Below are 16,292 nucleotides of genomic sequence, written 5' to 3'. Positions count from 1 at the left end.
GGCTCTTATCCTTCAGCTGCCTTTGGCTTCAATAAAACTTGGAAGGACCTGCTCCAATTGCTTTATACTTTTGCATATTTAGGATCATCAGGAAGGAGATCAACTTTCTTCACTGCACACAAGGTCCCAGTTTCTTTGCAATATATTTAGAAGTAATCAGCAGACCTCAATCTGTGAACAGAAATAAGCTCAGCAAATATATAGCTCGATGATCTCCTGAGCTGCCATCATATTCTCTTCTCTAATAATATGCTCTACCTGAAATACATACACCAAATAATTACTAACCAAAAACTAAGAACTTGTTCTCGATATTGTGCGAGTAAATTAACCCCAATGAAAAAAGAGAGATTGCCCGAATCCAAGCTGTAGCTTCCTAGCCAGTCTCAACAAGCTTGGCAATGTCACAGAGCATATTAGGAAGACACTTTCTTTGTGGCAGTGTCAAATAACTCCAAAACTCATGTCATCAAACACCAAACTCAACCAATTAGTTAACACTTCAAAATCTTTAACAGATTCTAAATAAGTCAAAGTAAAACCAACAAGAAAAAATAAAAACTAAGAAGTATAACAAAGTCACTCACAGTAGTAAAACAATAAAAGATGCTAAGCAACTTGAAAAGAAACCCTTCTCTTCTGAAATCAAAACTACCCAAATGGCCAATTGCTAACACAACCATCCTTGAACAACAAATCGAACTTCGCTGAACACTTTCTCCTTGTCTTCCCAATAACTTGTGTCACAGCCCTTGAGAGACCCAATCTCTACACTTCTCCCTTCTCCTTCCCTTTCTTCCCCCTTCTTTTCTTCATGTAGCCAAAGTCTGTAAGCATTACCTTTGTAATAAATAAAATTTCCACAATGAAAGTCCAATCTTCAAAGAAGAAAAGAAACTTGGAGTGCAATCAACCAAAAGAAAAGCTATGGTACCAGCATACGCAACAAAGCTAACCAGCAATGAAGCGAAATATAACAAGGCAAAAGCAATATAGAAAAATCTTAACCAACCAATTGCTGAAAACTGAACCACCAAAATCAATACCCAAACTTAACAAATTCAACTTGTATAAAACTTTAGTAAGAAAACAAGGGGAGTTCTCAATTTCAAAGAAAATAATGACAGCTAGCACATTCTTCCAAACTAACAAACAAAAAATAGCTCTATGAAATTTGTAGCACAGTTGATTATTAGAGGGTGGATACACACATGCAACTTTGTTTTGCATAAATAATACAGAGTGAAGCAAGCCTACCTTTGCAGTCAAGTTTGACACAGCCATATGGAACTTTTCTCTGGTTTTCGTACCTGCAACCTGCCCTGCCTTTGCCACCTTGCTAAAAGCACCATTGAACCAAGGTGCTCCCACAATCCCAAACCTATCAGCACCAAATGAGAATTGTCAGCTAAAATTTGTTTCTTACATTCATCTAAATTAAGCTGGAGTAAAACAACTCTTGAGAGGTCATCAACTTTGCCTTTGTTTAAACACAAATCTCTTCATCATATCTTTTTATATCTACATTACTCTTTCTAGAGTAGATAACCCATATGAGCAGGCCACTACCTAGAAACACCAAACATGTACATGCATTATGATTTTAGGGTAGATAGAATATTATAATCGTGTTATACAACTATACATGTAACTTTTAGTAGAAAAGAAAATCAAGTTGAAGAATCTACGAAAAGAAACATCAAAGAACTAAAAGGGTGCAGCCTTGTGAGCGTGTAATGATGCTTGGGGTAAAGATCCTACTATATGCATGTCCAAGATGTATACGCTAAAAGTGACCTTTATTTTTGAACTTTTTTTCTGGGAAGTACATTGATGTCTAAAGAATAATGTGGTATGGCTTCCTACTAAATAAACTACCAAGTGGCCTAGAAACATAAGTATAAAATATCTCCAATGGATGCCCATGAAAATAGTCTACAAATAGATTCTTATCCTGATTTACAAACAATTATGCACTATCAGCATTGTTTTTATACAAGGTATGCAATAATTTACATGCTAATGAGCAGAAAACCCAAACCAAAATTGGAGGATCATATTTTCTTGGGCTCATATCACATACCTGCTTGTTTTGACAGTTGATCCAGTATCATTTAATTTTCTCTCTGCTGCAAATATTGCTGCCATTGTTTTATTTGAGACCTGAAGTCTTTGATCAACATACTTCACTTTCTCGTTAACCACTGAAAGGCCTACTATCAATTTCTTTGTGAGCCCCACTCTCTTGTCAAAGGAAGTTACTTTCTCAGATGCACTTTCTCTCAACCGATGCTTTTCATCAAATGCTTTAGCCTTGTTCACGGCATCTTGTCCAATTGCTGAACCTTTTACAAACATACTAGACATTACATCTTGAGCTCTATTTACATACACCCTTCCATTGTTAGGAGAGCCATCTTTATCCTATAATCAAAAACACACTACCCTAAGCCCGTTTTGAAATTTTAAAGGGAAATAGCGAGACAATTACTGAGCACTTAAAAGAAAAGAAAAAATTTCATAGTTTATTTAGGTACGTACATCATCTCTGGGATCACTAACTGATATATTTCTAGGTAATTTATTGTACAAAACTTGTTTCCATTTCCAGGAAAAATTTCACACACAGTAAAAAAGTACTTAATTCCCTGCATATGATTTGTTTTCAACAAGTTACAATTCTTGAAAGTGTTATATGTGTGGTGGTGTTATTAGCTACCTCAACATTTGGTGAAACACTTTCAGCAGGGGCAGCACATACAATTCTTGAAAGTGTTATATGTGTGGTGGTGTTATTAGCTACCTCAACATTTGGTGAAACACTTTCAGCAGGGGCAGCACAAACAGCACTTTCCACCAATTTCTATGCCTGCAAATATTGCACTAATAAACTGCAAGTTTTGGCCAAAGGAAGGAAACAACAAATTGCGGACAACTTTCAAGGAAACTTACCGGCATCTCATTAATTGGTACATAATTTTCAACAGGAGATATAGTCACAATCTAATCAACCATTGTTGCTCCCTGCAATCCAAAACACAAGTTTTTTTTTTTTTTTCAATATCTACAGCCAAATAGAAGAAGATGCATGATGACTCCCAAACACAAAATCAAAACCCCAGAAAAAACTTTTAAAAAGTTAAATAAGTAAAGAGTAAAGACATAAACATTGTTATGAATAGAATGGAATTACTAGGCACACTAACTTCAATTCCAAGAGAAAGGAGAGCAATTTGAGTACATACCGATAACAAGAGTGCGATTTCAAGAGCTTTGGCATCCTTGAACATAACAAATGCAATCTTTGATTGCGCAGGATCACTGCACATTGCACATTGCACACACAACTAACCAGTTCAATATCAAAATTACCAAAACCCAACCAATATTCACACTCGACAATACATCAAGATACATGATAAAAATTTGAAGAATCAAGAAACTTGGAGTTGGTAATATTAAACAAGTCAATTATTTATCCATACATTCCATTTTGCTCTTTTGACTTTTTCTTCTTCTTTCCTTTCAAAATTACCAGCAAAATAAGAAATAAAAATTCTTCAGGTTGGTTTTCATTGGCAGGCAAACAGAATGAGAACTAAAGTTTATGTATATAAAACGAAAACGCGTTTTCAGGAGATATGAGATAAGGTTGATAACTATCTGCTTCCAACACAATCTGATAAACAATTATGGCATGAGAAAAGATCATGTGAATTCAGAAGAAAATTGAACATGTGAGTAAAATGTGAAAAGACAAAGACAAACCATACCCTCTTCACATTGTTGATATCAAAATGTCAATCCAATAGTGGTTGCTTTATTCTATTAAGCATTGCAGACTATTGATAACCTGGTTCAGAGTGCATGAAACCTGAACACAGTTCATGTACAAATGAAAAGAAATGCAACTTGTAATCTATCTAAAACCATTTGAAAATAGGATCAGAAAACTTGAAGTACAAATAATTCTCAGTAATGGAAGTTCAAACAATTCTACAAATAGTTTCAACAATCATTCGAACACTCTGATTGCAATTCCCATCCAAATTACCAAACTGTTTGCAATTCAGTTACCATCCAAAACTGGCAAAACATATACCAAATTTCAAAACAGATACATGACCAGTACATATAAATAAATAACGACAAAATAGCTCAATCAAAACAGCCAATAAACCAACTTATCAATAGGGCAACATGCAACAGCTCGATCAACTAATGGAGATATTCAGAAATGCAGCAACTTGAAGCTCAATCAATTTAATGATTTTAATCATACAATTTGATTATACAATCATACAAATATACAATACCCAGCAACTTACCAAGCTTGATTTTAGCAACTAGCCAAGCTTGAAGAGTGAAACCCAGAATGTAAGTGAAAACCCAGAAATCAAACCCAGAGTGTAACCAATAGTTTCTGGCTTTCTGCTTTGCTGCTTGAGGAAGAGAGCAACCAAGTTAGAAACTTCAAGGCTATTCAACTGAAAACCCAGAAACTAGTGGAGCTGTTCATGAGATACAGATAGATTGAAAAGTAAAAACCCAGAAATTTAGATAAACTATTTGACTTACCATAGTTCGTCCGTTACCGTCGGGTATAGAAAGGGTTGTCGACCCCTCGACGGTCAAGGAGAAAGGCTGAGATGGAAAGGGTCCGTTCCGGAGAGAGAGAACCCGTGGGCTGGAGGCTGAAGAGGATTGTAGTAGCAGTGGAGTGGAGGGGCGCGGTGGAACAGAGGGAGACTGAGGTAGATGCCTCGAAGTATCTCTATTGCGAGGGAGATGTTGTTGAAGTTGTGTTGAGATTTCGAGATCGGAGTAGAGGTAGAGAGAATTGGGGGTGGAGTTGGTGAAGCGGAGAACAGTGATGAAGAGGATATGGGTCGATATATCAAGGAAGAAAGAATAGAAGTGAGAAGCTAGACTGAGAGAGAGGCTTAGGCTTAGCGTTTTGACCAAGATCTGAAGAAACGATGGCGGACTTTATCAGTCTAGCTTTGTTCCAAGATCTGAAGAAACGATGGCGGACTTTATCAAATCTCACGATTTTGGTGTTCCTCAAATCTCACAATTTTGATTTCTAGGGTTTCTGTTTGGAGGGAGAGAAGATTGGTCCTTTGATTTCTAGGGTAAGAGTGTTTTTCGGGAGTGTTTGAGTGTTTTCGATTGTTTTGGAAGGAGAAGAATTAAGTGGTTGTCGGGTTTGGCCTTCAATAAAGACAAGGTTAAGTTGTTTTGGTGGGAGACTTCGATAAAGCTAGAGTTTAATAATTTGTTTCAAGTTTCTCCAACAACAGATAAGTAAAAGACCGTTGTGTGAGTGTATGATGACAAAAGTCACAAAACCAGATGAGAGGGAAAACTTTGCCGCCCATGCCTACATAGATTTCATTTGAGTGAAACTTTGCCGCGCTGTGCAACTTGCTTCCATGCTCAGACAACAGAACTATGACAATCTGTTGTACAAATTTATGCATCTTGCACTAGATGTACCTAGAGGATTTCTAAAAACTCATACAACATTTCTTATACAACGGATATAAAAAAAAACCGTTGTGTGGATAGTTCAAATTGAGCTCTTTCTGGGAGGGAATTATGTGCTCATTTCCCTCCATTTAGGCCTCACATTCACACAGCAGAAACTTCTTAAATCAGTTGTGCAATATCTTCCTAAAAAAAAAGTTTTCAATTTGCTTGCATTCACACAACAGAAACATATTTGTACCGTTGTATGATAGAGTTCGTGTTAACACACAACAGCAAATTTTAGTTCTGTTGTGTGATGAGTGTTGTGTGTTTCGATTTTTGTAGTAGTGAATGTAATATTTCATATTATTAGTAAAACAATACTGAAATGAAAAGTGCTAAACCTTTAAATCAAATTAAAATAAATTTCTCCAACTAACTTCTGTGGTGTGTGCTTCAATCTCAACTACGTCATCTGCAGAGCTAGGGTTGATTACCATCCTCTATGCCTTCTTCTTTTTAATTTGCTGTTGCTTTTCGTCCTCCAACAAGATAAAAAAAAGACCCTGGAGCCTGGACCATCCCTATTGAGTTGCTCCTCATCACCCTTCTTATTAGGTCGCGCTCTATATTCAGCAAATGCTTTCTGAGCTTCCTTCAAAGCCTTCCTATACTCGCTACAGACGGTTTGCAATGAACAGACCTCATGCTGACGCTCACGCGCCTCTTTTTGACTCTGCTGCTGCTCTTCGACTATGGGATTCAGAATAAATAGGGTTTTCTTCATCACCGATTTGGATCACCATGGTTCTCAATGGGGATTTCTTAAACAAAAGCTGATTTTTTTAAAAGTAAAGCAATCCCAAACGGGGCCTTAGGGTTCTCAGTGGGGAAAATTTGGTCTTGGTGTTAGAGTTCATGAAGATGGCCGTATGTGACTGAAAGTCATGGTGCTTTTCTTGATGGGTTTAAATTTTTTATTTTTTTTCTCAGGGTCTGATGGTGATTTTCTTAACAACTTAATTCTGGCCCCAAAAGGGATATGGAACAAGCTAGGAGCTATAAATACTAAACTAGTAGGCGGCACAAGAGCAGAAAATAAATATAGGGTTAGGGTTTCGAAGGATAGACGTACGGATGGGTGGAGCAGCAAGGTTTCGGGCGAGGGTAAGAAGAGGGCGGAAAAAGAAGAAGAGAGTAGGAAAGCCTACGAGGCCCGGGAAAGGAAGAAACCCGACGAGGCTGAATCATTGCTGTATCCAGGCACTTTCGAGATCTACCACCATAAAGGTTTAGCTGGATACCGTGTCCATTCCTTCCGATACTCCCATCACCATATTTGGCCCCAAATCTCAAGCCCCCAAATCCAACTCCACCAAGGTGCTACGACAAGTTGCTTATTTAGACGGCGAACATGTTCCCCGCCATATGGGTTTTGGTGTCTTGGGCTCTCGAATTGTTCTGCCGCCGGCTGGTTTCTCAATCCGTGGATGAGACACAGACCTAAACCAACCTATGTTTTGGAGACTGATCGAAGTGTGGAACCCAACCCCAGGTTCATCAGCACCAGAAGTACTCCTAAGTCCTAATCCTAAACCCCCCCCCCCCCCCCCCCCCCATATGGCTATATGATTCCGGAATTGAAACCGGAAAAACCTCGTCCGTGGATGCGGGAGATCGACAGTAAGCTATACACTCTCTCTGGCTATTACATGGGAGTTGTGGCTTTTGAGGTATTTGACCCCAAAACCAATCATGTGTGGGCTCCTCTCCCCAGTCTTCCAATTGGGCATGATAGGCCTCCCTGGGAAGCGCTTTCTTCATCCTCCTGTTCAGTTGTAGGCACCAAGATCTTGGTCACACTTACGTTAGACTCTAGGGGAGACAGTAGTGAAGATACTCTGCTTCGACGGGTGGCAGTTTCATAGTTCTATCCCCGAATTTTACAACGAGGTTTTAGTGTTGGACTTGGAGGATGACGACTGTGAGAAGCTATTGTTTACTTATGATTTTGATTATTGCCAAATACGAGTCTCCAGCATGAAGCTGTCCAATGATGGTGAACCTAATTGTATTCAACAGCTAGCTAGATGAGATAGATTTGCCTGATGAGTTTAAGAACATGGATGATTTTTTAGCAACTTCATACAGCTGTGCTCATCTTGGAGGTCGAAGAGTATGCTTTTCATTCGTGCATTTGCTAACTCTTCTTGTGTTCACTTTCGAATTTTCCTATTCGATTTCTGGATCATTCTTTGTCAAAGCCCTGGGTCATCGCCTGTTCGAGTACAACTCAAGTGAGGAACTTTCTTCTGTCAAGTTGGGTGGTTGCTTTGTGCTGTAACTCCATCGCTCGGTAAGCCCTTCGATTTACTTAATCACAGGCATTCCATATTTCATGATTTCTAGTACTAATTTTGTTTCAAGGTATGTAGATTTCTTTTAATCAAGCTCTTACATCACATAGGATAGGCATATATATATATATATATATATATATATATATATATATATATATATATATATATATACAGATCCAATCCAGAGCGGAGCTCCGCTTTGAAATTAACGTGTGAAGTTCGAGTTTTGGGTCACTCTTCAGTCGCATATCCACATCTCGACCGTTCAGTTTTTAGGTACTAGTATATAGATCATCTCTGCAAATTTTCAGCCAAATTGATGATCGTTAAGGTATCTAACTCGCTTAAACCAATGGACGGACTGAATCTGTCAACCTGAACCGTACTAGCTTTAAGGCAATTATCAATGCCTTAACGATCATCATTTTAGCTGAAAATTTGCAGAGACGATCTATACACTAGTACCTAAAAACTGAACGGTCGAGATGTGGATATGCGACTGAAAAGTGACCCAAAACTCGAACTTCACACGTTAATTTTCAAAGCGGAGCTCCGCTCTGGATAGTATCTGTATATATATATATATATATATCTATACTATTATTAAGAGAAGAGAGTTTGTCAGCCAAAACAGAAATTTTTTACCAAAATATCCCTCAAATATTAAAAAACATTTGAACTGAAATATTTGAGAAAGACAAAATGGTCAATTCACAAATAAAAGAAAAACAAGAGAAATTTATTTTAAAAAAAAAAACAAAATATGTGCAGCAATTTTCTCCACATTCTGTGGAATAACTTCTCACATAATTATCCACACCCTATGGGTGTGTTTGGTGTCTAGTATATATACATGTACCGTGTTGTACCCACATGTTTCTCTGTGCTTGATATGTAAGTATCTAGAGTGTAAACAATGTCAATTTAGGCATACAGTTTTTAATTCCTATTGTCGTCCATAATCTTAAACTTGAGTTAAATGGACACTGATTGAGTCATCAATTTCAACAGTATATCAATCATATCCACATCAACTACAGCACACCATCCTCTTCACTATCACATTTTGCATGCGTAATCTAGCTATAAGGCAAGTGTGTTAGGTAACTATTATTGAGCTTTTTGAGCTGCCATTCAACATTATGAAGCTGGTTGATGGAACAAAAGCTATCTGGGGTTTTTGTTGTAGTTAGATATATCGGCATAGACCCTGTTGGTGTTGACTGTGCCTACTACTGCAGTAGATGTCTTGAAGGCTGAAGAGGGAAAGGTTTCATGTAAGTGTCTACCGAATAGTTTCAATTGACATTAATTTGCCTTGCTCACACCCCAATTGATACATTTTGGAATTGTGGCATCCAAAGCACGACTTGAAAGGTTCCATACTAGTGTCAACCCAATTGTTCCAACTAACAAGTGTCTTGCCTCTCAGGCCGATAGCCTCTTTTCAAGATCCTGACTCGATCCCTCAACCTCCCTGCACCATTTCCAGTCATTGTGTCCTTGAAAAAGCTAAGAAGAAAAGGAAGTTGAAGTTATGATGCGAGTAAGAACACGACTTGATGCTTTAAAGCAAAAGGAATACAGTACATGCTGTTAGGTTTTGTTTGAACACCTGAAACTAGTTTATTTCTTGGAAACAGTTAGATGCACTTCGGATGAACAGGATCTTGTCGGCCTAGACTTAGGATTTGCAAAGCCTTAACTATTGCTTGTTTGGTTGGTCTGCCTTGCCGATCTAATGTGTTGAATTCTCTACGGTCTCTACTGTTGGTCTAATTCACCCGCATAATGTATCTCAGTATTATCTCAGTTGTTTGTGTCTGTTGACGTAGCTAGATGAAGATGTAGGAGGTCTTGTTGTATTTAAGAAATTTGAGTGCGTTTATTTGATTCATTGTTTGTCTAGTTTAATTTGGGGATACTTCTACTTTGGAACAGGTAAACACACAAGTCAAGACCCACTCTGCTGGTGAATGAGAAGGACAAGTCGCGCTGCACCACCAACTACATGCTTTTGTAAGACGTAGCTGTTTTATTTTGCTTGACTACATTTATCACCTATCATCTTTGTAATGTAATGCCACTTCTATTTACTCATAAACTATCTCCAACTACATGCTTTTGTAAGATATAACTGTTTTATTTTGCTTGACTACGTTTATTACCTATCATCTTTGTAATGTAATGACACTTCTATTTACTCATAAACTATCTTGTGAAAGCTACGAAAAAGCACTCATCCTGTGGAACATTAATAATTTTCACCACTTCGATTTCAATAAAAGGGGCATGTCCATCATCCTCAAGATTAAATATACTTTCAAGAACCATGATCCGGCCCCCCATTCCACACCCTTGACAGAATCCGAAATCGGCATCGCTATGTACCCGCCAAAAATGGGATTGCAAACATATTAATTATTATTGTTATATAGTAATAATAAACCATTGTAGGTGCTTGACAAATGACAATTATAGATAGTTCAGCTAGGCAACTAGAACCAAACTTCATTTTCTGTAGTTGTAACTCCGAACCTACAACAGAAACATCATCTTATTTTATTTCATGAAGTAGGTTGCTCACCATAATTGGTAAACACACCACTCTTCTGTGAACACCCTGTTTAGGGATGAAGGCGAGTTGGGTTTCAGTAAAACGAGACTGAGAGAGCGTGTTATGGGTTTCAGTTGAGCTTAAAAAGCGAAAACAGAGAAACTTACGAGTCATCGTCCGTGTAAAACAATGAATTAGTAAGTCAAAGTGTCAATCCAACACAAAAGAGTTTTAATCTATTTTTCTGATATTCTACAACTAAGCAACCAAGTCGGAGGACAAAAGGTGAAGGTTGCGGTCAAGAGAAGCTGAAGGACATGGCACAAGTTTTCTTCTATACTCATGCCTGAATAAAATCCGACTGAAGTGAGCAGTCAACAGTTGAATATCTTGCTATTTTTCTCAAATGGATGCTCCTAGTCAATCCTGGACCAAAAGAAAAGGCTATTTTGCCGATCTTGGGCACCAAACAAGGCCTCAGATTTAAACGTAGGTTTAAAAATGGTGCAAAGATAATGAGAATACAACATTGTTACTACAAACACCACAAGTGCAGATTATTAAATATTGAAGCCTCTCTCTCCCATAATTTAAATCTACAAACAAACCCATTGTAATCAAAGATAAGCAGGAGAGTTCCAAGAGAAAGATAAAAATTCAAATTTGGAATCTATAGTTCTTCAAAACAGAAACAGCAGACCCTTATGCCTTTGATTCAGATTCAATTGAGGTGGCCTTTGCCTCGTCCAACTTTGTTTGGTTTGACCCAAGACCCCGCAGCGTTTTGTAAAACTCCTCAGGAAGAGGACCAGGTCGGTGAATAGGCACGTGTTTGGGGACTGGAGCATCATTCTCGATCACCTCACACTCATAATCATCAGGAACACCCCATGGATCCCACTCTGCAATACAACACAATAAACAATGCAAACCATTATAAACAATCCATCCCTTTTTGTATATTCATGGAAATAAAGAGCTTGTAATACGATTACAACTTGAACAAAAGAATCTGGATAATACAATTGTACTTTGACAAACAATAACTATATCGTTTGTCTCAGCAAGCACTTCATAACAGATCAACGATGGTAAAAGAACAAAATCAAAAACAAAAAAGAGCACTTTGTAAGAAGGAAGGACGAGAATATAAATTTTGACAACAGAAGATTCCAACATTGTTGAAACAATTGAAAATGGATGAACCAAAATGTCATATTTTTTTTAAGAAACAGTTGCAGTGGCTAGTAAACATCATACTTTCACACACATTAAGATTTCTACTCTGGCCATAGTATGAAAAGCATTCAAGTGAAGAAAATAGCATTTCCTTATAATCTCTTCCGCTTCCACTAGATGGAGATTGGATAGTCAACAAAGTGCTATTGCAGGAACAGGGGCCATGCCTAGCATAAAATTACTTTCGGAATAGAAGCCACTGGGAAATAAGTGGATGAACTAGATGCAAATGATTGGTACAACAGGCTAACTATATATATTGACCAACTCATATTTTGAGTTACCAACTTAGCATTCTCAAGTAATAATTACTATCGTACCCATTGGCAAATCATAATCTTGATCAGAGCTGACAGTATATAAGCAAAAACCAAATGCCAAGAAAGAATCAAGATCAGTATGAGTGCTGAATGCATGTATGTGTAGTATCCCCTGGTTAAACAAACAGATGACTGCCTAAGCTTGAAACAAGATAGGCATATCATGGGAAACACGAAAATTGTAACGAAACTCCTCAAGTAAACAAATCCAAAGCACTTTAAAGTGACATTTTTTAGCAACCAGATTGTCTTTAAAACTAAAAACTCCAATCAAAACTCGGCAACCAATAGAATTCTACAATCTTTACACACTTTTCCTTCACAAGATAAGTAACCACCACAAAACTTTTAATGCCGGACCTAATCACCAAAAATTCCAACCTCAATTGCATTTTCCGATCGCAATTTCTCGTCGACTAAGCAAACCACAAACAAGTCCAAACCAGAAAGCACACATTAACACTCCGATTTCAATCTCAGTTTCTTCCAAAGCTAAAACCACACAACAAACAACACACACACATTTCATTTCGAAAGCCATCAACGAAAACAGCACTGACCGATCATCTTTCCGATGAGCGTGAGCTCGTCACGCGCCTCCTCGATGAGCTCCTCGACCTGGCCGCAGCCGAGCCTCTTCTCGATGGCCTCCCAGTCCTCCTCTTCGCGGCACACCTGGAGGCGCTGCCGAGTGAAGCTCTCGACGGCTTTGCGGTAGCCTTCGTCCTCGGGGACGGCCTGGATCTCCTTTAGGGTTTTGGAGTAGAGCTCGATCAGTACCTCCCTTGCGTTGGGGACCACGTCCAGCCCTACGATCCCCGTCGTCTGCTTCACCCTGGCCATCAGCGGCCGTGCGATCGCTCGGAGGAACATCTTTTACGGTCAGATTCGTGGTTCTCTCGGCCAAGCTTCCGATGCCTCTCTCTCTCTCTCTGAGACTCACTCACACTGTGAAGATGGGAAATGAAATTCCAAAGAAGACGAAGAGATTTTGGGCCTAATGGGTAGTCCATATAAAATGCCTGTCCATGGAGACAAGGCCATAAGCCCATAAATTAGCTCAGCATCTTGTTAACTTGTGCCTCCACATATGAATGTTCTCATGGTTAAAGAACTACAAATTGATTTAAAATATAATCTGTCAAGAAAAAAAAAATCCCGTGGTTGCGACAAAAATAAAATTAAATAGAACATTGTTCATGGGCAAAATGTTTCTATGGTTTGGAGAGACGTTGATATCCTATACATAAAGTACTCGTGCGGTATTATAAGTTATTTTTTTCTCTCGGTCCAGCATGTTCTGTGCGCTACATCAAATATCTTGCTTCCAAGCTCCATCAGATTTCCTTTAAGCATATCAAATAGGAGAAATTGTATAATGTGTTAACGTATGACATACATAAAATTGTCTTAAAGTGGTAAAACAAGTCATCAAAATAATAATTAGTTCTCAGTGTGGGAACACGTGTCCTTGGAGTGGTAAATTTTTTTAGTTACCACATGAGTCCTCAAGTGGTAAAATGAGTATTTAAAGTGGTAAAATGAGTCCTCAAAGTGGTAAAAATAGTTGATGTATGAGAAATATTAACATATCATACCCTTACCCATCAAAGAGAGGGAAATTTTCTTACGTATTAATGCAATTTCATATTCAAATGTTTAAAGTTTGACTAATTGTTGCCCAGTACCATTTGGTTTACTAGTATAATTAAGTCTCTCATTCATAAATGTGAGGTTGTGAATTCGATTCATAATAAAATATTTGTTGTATATGAATGGTTTATGTGATTAAAATAATAATAATAATAATTCTCTACCATGTCTGCTTGTAATGCCTTTTATTTTGATAGCCTAGTTTGTAAACTTTTCTTCCTCAATCGAAAAAAATAACACACGCAAAAAAAAAATAGTCTAAGCCTAAAACACACACACACACAAATAGTCTAAGCCCATTCATGAGTAGGAATCCAAAACTTATTAAACACTTCTGTAAGACACTAATATTTTAAGGGGGCGGCAACATTTTCTTGATTCACCTTGCAAACATTTGAATTATTAAAAGACTATATTATCCAAGAGTAAAATGACTATTAAATACACTAATTTACTGAAATCTAAATTTATAGGTAAATATAAATAATTAAATACTAAGACTACTTAATTTCTTATTGGATAACATTAATCTTCATTTTCTCCACCCAAATTTGAATTTTTTTTTTAATTTTGTTCAAGTAAATCCAAAATATGTGTCTGGTCCAAACTCTAGTTTACTTAACCTAGTTGTAATAGGGTTTTGGAAGAATTAGAAATATTCTAGGAGATATTCATAGATATCCGAATAATTGTACGATTATCTTTCCTGGTATAACTCTGATTCTATGTCTTGTAATTAGGGCTGTCAATTTCGACACGACCAGATAACATGACTCGAAACCCGCACGAAATAAAGCGGGTTGAACCCAAACGATTAAAAAGCGGGTCGGCCGCGGGTCAACCCGCCATGACCCATTTAATAAATGGGTCGGCCACGAGTCAACCCGCCAACACGAAGTGATCCCGTATAACTCAATTATGCTGTACTTCTTCTTGAAATTTTGGACGTTGGGAGTATTTGATCATAGGATTAAACAATTTGAAATATTTTGTTTTATAATTATTGGATTTAATTATTTATATTCTTTGTCTTGTGGAGTTTTTAGCGAATTTAATCAATTTATGCATTTTTTTAGTTAAATGGGTCGAATTGTTAACCTTTAAATGGGTCATTTTGTCTAACACTACACGACATATTTATTAAATGGGTTAAGCGGGTTGGAAACGGGTAACCCGTTTAATAAATAGGTTGGGTTTGAGTTTAAATTTTTGACATGATTATTAAATGGTTTGGGTTTATCTCTTGCGATACGACAAATACCTTGACCCGATACGAACCCAACCCGACACGACTCATTGACAGCCCTACTTGTTATCCTCTATATAAAGAGACCCCTATTATCAATGAAAGTATGACTCAATTCTCTCTCAATTTTTATTTTTCTTAAACAAATTTATTATTATTATTATTTTGTTGTCTCCTCATCCTTGATTTGTTATTCAATTCACAAAACCACTTCATTAAGATATTTGCAATACCCTTTGTGAACACCGAAAGTAAAACTTAAAACATAAAAAGAAAATCTCAATCTTTTCTTTATTAATCATAGTTGTTGATTTACTAATTTTTATTTTTAGCTTTTATAAACGCAAAACCTTAATTTATTATCTTCACACCCACAGGATTACTAGCTGGGAAAGTCCCTTTTGTTGTTGACAAATCAATGAATATTGGTCGGGAAGAATCTGAAAAGTATATCCATTTGCTGTATGGTAAGTTTTTGGTCTTGTTTATTTAATTTTTTTTTTTTAAGCATGAATGCATGAGATTACCTCTAATTGATTATGCATCTCATTGTTTTGAGGGAAATAAAGCTAGTACTGAATTTTGTTTTTAGATATATACTATTGCAAGTTTGCAACATGGAATGTCATTTATTTTAGTTTCGTTTACTAAAACAAATTAACTCTACATTCTCTTCCTTCCAAGCTTGTTCTCAAACTCACCGATCAACTCTGGTTATCCTCAACCTAGGGCTGGCAAATTCTCCCGAACCAAACCGTACCAACCGAATCCGAGCCGAGCCAAGTGAATTGGTAGCCGAAAACTTGGTAACCGAAGTCTTGGTACGGTACAACCGTACCGACTCCACATACACGGTACGGTAATGGTTTCAATTTTCACATATACATGGTATACCGTACCGTACCGAATACATGTATTATACTCATATTTTTTTAATTTTTTATTCTTTGTTCTTCTTCTTCTCTCTTCTGAGTCTTCTCTCTTCTCTTTCTTCTTTCTCTACTTCTTTTTAGTTTTTTATTCTCTCTCTTCTGAGTCTTCTCTCTTCTCTTTCTTCTTTCTCTTCTTCTTTTTAGTTTTTTATTCTTCTCTTTCTCTCTTCTCTCTTCTCTTTCTTCCTTTTCCCCGTCTCTTCTGTCTCTCTTCTTATCTTCATCTTTTTAGTTTTCTCTCTTCTCTCTTCTCTCTTCTCTCTTCTCTCTTCTCTCTCTTCTTTCTTTTCCCGTCTCGATCTTCTGTTTCTTCTTCTTCTTCTTCTTCTTCTTCTTCTTCTTTCCCATCCCTTCTGAGTTCTGATTCTTATCTTTTTCTTCTTTCAAGGTCATTTCTTCTCTTTCTTCTTTCACCTCAGTCTCTCTCTCGAATCCAAGCGCGATCTGGGTGGTGGTGGAGGGATGGCAGTGGTGTTGGTGGTGTCGGGTGGTTGGGGTTGATTATGCAAGATC

General features: G+C 37.4%; 1 protein-coding gene, 1 long non-coding RNA gene and 1 pseudogene across 2 annotated transcripts; 1 reads left to right on the top strand and 2 right to left on the bottom strand.

Moving 5' to 3' along the window:
- Positions 1 to 768: 768 nt before the first annotated feature.
- On the bottom strand, positions 769 to 6,259 carry LOC112172285 (annotated as a pseudogene).
- Positions 6,260 to 8,971: 2,712 nt separating this feature from the next.
- Positions 8,972 to 10,018, top strand: LOC121051368. Its single transcript, XR_005805515.1, has 3 exons — positions 8,972 to 9,109; positions 9,265 to 9,378; positions 9,774 to 10,018. It is a non-coding gene; the product is annotated as an uncharacterized LOC121051368 (long non-coding RNA).
- Positions 10,019 to 10,866: 848 nt separating this feature from the next.
- On the bottom strand, positions 10,867 to 12,911 carry LOC112182012 (probable NADH dehydrogenase [ubiquinone] 1 alpha subcomplex subunit 5, mitochondrial). Its single transcript, XM_024320445.2, has 2 exons — positions 12,509 to 12,911; positions 10,867 to 11,291 (listed from the first exon to the last, which is right to left on the bottom strand). The coding sequence occupies exons 1-2, from the start codon at positions 12,819 to 12,821 to the stop codon at positions 11,092 to 11,094; spliced, it is 513 nt and encodes a 170-aa protein (XP_024176213.1). The 5' UTR covers positions 12,822 to 12,911; the 3' UTR covers positions 10,867 to 11,091.
- Between the last annotated feature and the right edge of the window lie 3,381 nt (positions 12,912 to 16,292).

This window comes from Rosa chinensis, chromosome 1 (assembly GCF_002994745.2).
Source record: "Rosa chinensis cultivar Old Blush chromosome 1, RchiOBHm-V2, whole genome shotgun sequence".
In the NCBI taxonomy this organism is placed as follows: domain Eukaryota; kingdom Viridiplantae; phylum Streptophyta; class Magnoliopsida; order Rosales; family Rosaceae; genus Rosa; species Rosa chinensis.
Note: the sequence above shows the minus strand (reverse complement) of the source record. Positions and strands in the feature narration are given on the sequence as shown.

Excerpts from the sequence above, each read along its gene's own strand:
- LOC112182012 (XM_024320445.2), bottom strand. The coding sequence starts at position 12,821 with ATGTTCCTCCGAGCGATCGCACGGCCGCTGATGGCCAGGGTGAAGCAG. Across the intron at positions 11,292-12,508 it reads GCTCATCGGAAAGATGATCG|AGTGGGATCCATGGGGTGTT; the intron begins GTCAGTGCTGTT and ends GTTGTATTGCAG.